Source organism: Colias philodice, chromosome 6 (assembly GCF_061535455.1).
Source record: "Colias philodice isolate Cphi_HAF_F1 chromosome 6, ilColPhil1 Martin Lab GWU primary, whole genome shotgun sequence".
In the NCBI taxonomy this organism is placed as follows: Eukaryota; Metazoa; Arthropoda; class Insecta; order Lepidoptera; family Pieridae; genus Colias; species Colias philodice.
Window position 1 is genome coordinate 12,614,841 of NC_143091.1, and position 4,464 is coordinate 12,619,304.

General features: G+C 38.0%; 1 protein-coding gene across 1 annotated transcript; it reads left to right on the forward strand.

Annotated features, from left to right (window-relative positions):
- The first annotated feature begins 2,714 nt into the window (after nt 1-2,714).
- On the forward strand, nt 2,715-4,081 carry LOC149488135 (uncharacterized). Its single transcript, XM_089696849.1, has one exon. It carries the CDS (start codon nt 3,042-3,044, stop codon nt 3,894-3,896), a length of 855 nt encoding a protein of 284 aa, XP_089552975.1. The 5' UTR covers nt 2,715-3,041; the 3' UTR covers nt 3,897-4,081.
- The last annotated feature ends 383 nt before the right edge of the window (nt 4,082-4,464 follow it).

Sequence of the window (4,464 nt, forward strand, 5' to 3'; positions counted from 1 at the left end):
CATACAAACCTTTTCTCTTTATAATATTAGTATAGATAGTTGAACGTGACAACGTCCGATTTTGCTTCTTTGTCGCTCGTTCCGCGCTCTCGCTTGCATTTCAAGCCTTACATGGAACGCCTCAGAGCGAGGTAACGCCGCATGAGTCATGTTTTTTCGTGCGTGCAGCCGGCTCTATCGAATTATAAGACGTTGTCACGTCAAAAATTGAGATAATAATGGAATTGACAAGATTATCATACTTTATTTACATTCAATACAGATACATAGATATTACAATATATTATAATCATTCAGAGTAAGTAGCCTAGCGAAGCAATTGCTGCGCGAAGCAGTTCGGCCTGCGTGGACTTGGCTCGGAGGAAGAAAGCAGCTGCACACGCGCTTCCCTAAGCTGCTCGCTCTGTGTGAACCCGCCTAATAAATACTTTGACATTACTGCTTCAAATATATTTATTCCAAACAGTCAACCATAATCGCCCAAAGTGCTTGATTATCAACTCAAAACTTCAACGCCTGCCACAATTTACTCGCCAACATTACTGACAAACCCACGTTTAGAAGTTAACACGCAATTTTCAAAAGTTGTCGTAAACAATTTGAACATTTGACAAAGGACATTAGCCCCTGGGGGGCGACCATGATGTTTTATAGCAGTATTACTTCCAGTGTGGGAAAGAGATGGCGCTACACTGCCTATATAGCGCCATCACTTTCATACAGTGGTTATAATACTGCTAAGACATCACGGTACGAGGACTGACAAGTGAGATAAATAATTTCCTGCCAAACCGATAGCATTTGTACAAAGTTGATAATCTAATGTTCGCGGAACTTGGCCTGTTTATTAGAAATTAATCTTGAGATGACTTAAATCGGTTAATATAAAGATAGATACATACTGCGCAATGGTATTATTGTTGTACCATTTGTTAAAATTTATTTTATTGGTGCTTGAAAATTTGAAGTGACAACCTTTCTTTAATCTTGCTCGCCAGCATCGTCCATTTTAGGAATCCGAACCTTAAATAAATAAAACCGGCCAAGTGCGAGTCGGGCTCGCGCACAAAGGGTTCCGTAGCAGCAAATATAATAAATTACAGTTAAATCAACCTATCTCAAAAACTATAAGAGATACTTTGATCAAACCAAAAATCGTTGAAAGAGTTAATTAGCATGCATCACCTCTATTTTTTTTAGAATTTTATACCCCGTAGTTATAAAAATAGAGGGGGGGGGACATACTTTTTACGACTTTGAGAGCTGATATCTCAAAAACCGTTCACTTTAAGAAAAATGTTTTTTAGAAAACTTTATATCATTTTAAAAGACCTTTCCATTGATACCCCACACGGGTATGTACATCGAAAAAAAAAATTTCATCCCTCAGTTACATGTATGGGGGGCCCCACCCCCAATTCTTTTTTTTACTATTTAGTGTCATATTTTTGTAGCGGTTCATACAACACATATTCCCATCAAATTTCATCACTGTAGTACTTATAGTTTCCGAGTAAATCGGCTGTGACAGACGGACAGACGGACAGACGGACAGACGGACATGACGAAACTATAAGGGTTCCGTTTTTGCCATTTTGGCTACGGAACCCTAAAAACGGAACCCTTACCGGGTATTCAGATAAATCTCATCTAATCTATACTAATATTATAAAGCTGAACAGTTTGTTTGTTTAAACGCGCTAATCTCAGATCCGATTTGAAAAATTTTTTCGGTGTTAGATAGCCCATTTAACGAGGAAGGCTATAGGCTATATAATATCATCACGCTAAGACCAACAGGAGCGAAGCAATACGGGGGAAACCGCGGAGCACAGCTAGTATAAATAACTCGAAGCCTCAGTCCCATATTATTGAATATCAACCAAATGGAATTGAATTCACTGAATTGAATATTTAACGAAATCTGTAGTTAAATTAACAATCTTTTTAGCCCACAAAAATATTAATAAGAATCCTAATTGAAATAAATACAGAAATCTAAAAACTAATCAACGCCACGTCCTTTATTTTGTTCTGCATATTAAATACAAAAAGTGCGTCGAGTTGCACGCTCAATTTAATGCATAGAGTATATATAGATACAGAGACAAATTTGTTTTATGATATGAAAGTTAAAAATTCATCAATTTAACGCTTACTTAACCCAGGTAAAGTCGACGGCTTCAAAAAGTGTTATTTTTTTCTAAATTTGCAATAATTTTATTGATGCTCCACTCCTATAATTAATCGTTGTGTTTTATTATTATTACGTAAGTGTATATTATATTGTATTGTTTAGAAATAAGGTAAGACAAAAACATTAGGAAATATTTTGTAATTCATTGTTGAAGTCAGTTAAAAAGTAAGTCAATTACATGCACCTGTTTCAAGTTTGTTAAGGGTACGTATAAAGCAAAATTACCAATCTTCTATTAGATGATACGTGTAATATTCAAGACCAAATCTAAAAAATAAAATATATATCAAACTAGATGATATGTTCAACGATTCTGTTCAATCAAAAACATAAAATATTAAAAATGACTCGATAAAAAAAAATCACCAAGTTAGCTTGGCGCTCTTTTTTTCTCGAGATAAACGTTTGGTTTTGTCACGATAAAAGTGGTTTATCGCAGATAAAACCAAAACTAAAAGTAATTACACAAAATGCTCTGACAAATATCTTGCAAATGTTTTAATATAATTGTTTATGAAAAAAAAAATCTTAATAAGTGTAGGGACACACATATGCAATTCGCTGACCGAGCTTTTGTATATGTGTGCGTCCACATTGTTTCCCCGACGCTTTCTACATTTTATTAGAATTATTATTTAGTAGTGCTTAACGGCTAGTTCTAACAACACATATATTGTGAAGAGTAATAAAGTGATTAAAGGAAAGGCATTATTATTTGGGCAACCTTGGGGGCAGCTGCACTACTCAACATTGGTGACCCCCGACAAAGAACATCAAGAAATTATAATAGAATAAAATATTATTTTGAAGACGAAGATTTATTAGAAGAATTTAAATTTTAAATATGACGATGCCTACATCAAACCTTGGAGCGATGCCGTCGTCGGAAGTTTTCGCCGTTACAGTTTCGTCCCGGATACCAGATTTTTGGGTGGACCAGCCGCGTGTGTGGTTTTATCGTGTGGAAGCAATTTTGTCCCCGCAGAAATTAGGTGACGAAAGCAAATTCGACTTAGTCATATCTAAGTTACCGAAAGACGTAATAGTACAAATCACAGATTTTTTAGAAAAACCGCCGGACACAGACAAATTCCAAAAATTAAAAAATAAACTTTTAACATTATTCGAGGATTCCAAAAACCGTCAAATAGAAAAACTAATTGGAGAAATGGAATTGGGAGACCAGAAACCCTCCCAACTATTGCACCGGATGCGTGACCTGGCCAGGGACAAAATTCCAGACGATACACTTCGAGTTTTGTGGCAGGGTCATCTGCCACCTACAATTAAGGCCGTCCTAGTGGTCGCTGAAACGAAAGACCTTAACAGCCTAGCAGTGATCGCCGATAACGTCGCAGAAGCCACACGTTCCAATCAGGTGGCGGAAGTGAGACACAGGAGTTCCAGTCACGAAGACGTTGAAGTAGCCACCCTTTCAGCGGAATTGGCGAAAATAAACGTGCGCCTTGCTAACATCGAGCGCTCGCGATCACGAGCAATACATCGGCGACCCAGAACACCGTCACGCAATCTTCGAGAGTCGTCAAGGTCATCTTCGAAGCGACGTCGTTCCGGCGGACCCGACTGGTTGTGCAGCTACCACTTCAGGTTCCGGCAGCGCGCTCACAGGTGCATCCAGCCGTGCGCGTGGAAGAGGAGCCCCAGCCCCAGCGCAGCAGCCGCCCAGCCGGAAAACTAGACAGGCAGGTGCAGACTACGGCGGAGGTCTGTACCATCACGCCGTGCAGCCGTCTCATGGTAACAGATATAAACACTAATTTAAAATTTTTAGTAGATACCGGTGCCAATGTTTCCGTTTTGCCCGTATCTAAAAATCCATTTAAATATCATAAATTATGTCGATCAGATCTTAAATTATACGCTGCTAACGGTACAGAAATTGCAACATATGGCATTAAATCAATTGTTTTAAACCTTAATTTAAGAAGACCGTACCGTTGGGATTTCATTTTAGCAGACGTCAAACAGCCAATATTGGGAGCTGATTTTTTAACACATCATAAATTATTAGTTGATTTGTATCGAAAAAAGTTAATTGATCAAACTACCGATTTACATGTATTAGCCTCCTTAGTTTCGTGTACGCAACAATCGCTAAATTCTGTGTGCAAAAGTCATCCGTATTACGATTTATTAAATATGTTTCCTGACATTACTAAACCGATGTCGTTTAAAGAAACTACATCGCATAACGTTTTACATTATATAGAGACGAGCGGCCCACCTATTCATGCTAGAGCTAGACC

Excerpts from the sequence above, each read along its gene's own strand:
- LOC149488135 (XM_089696849.1), top strand. The coding sequence starts at position 3,042 with ATGACGATGCCTACATCAAACCTTGGAGCGATGCCGTCGTCGGAAGTT.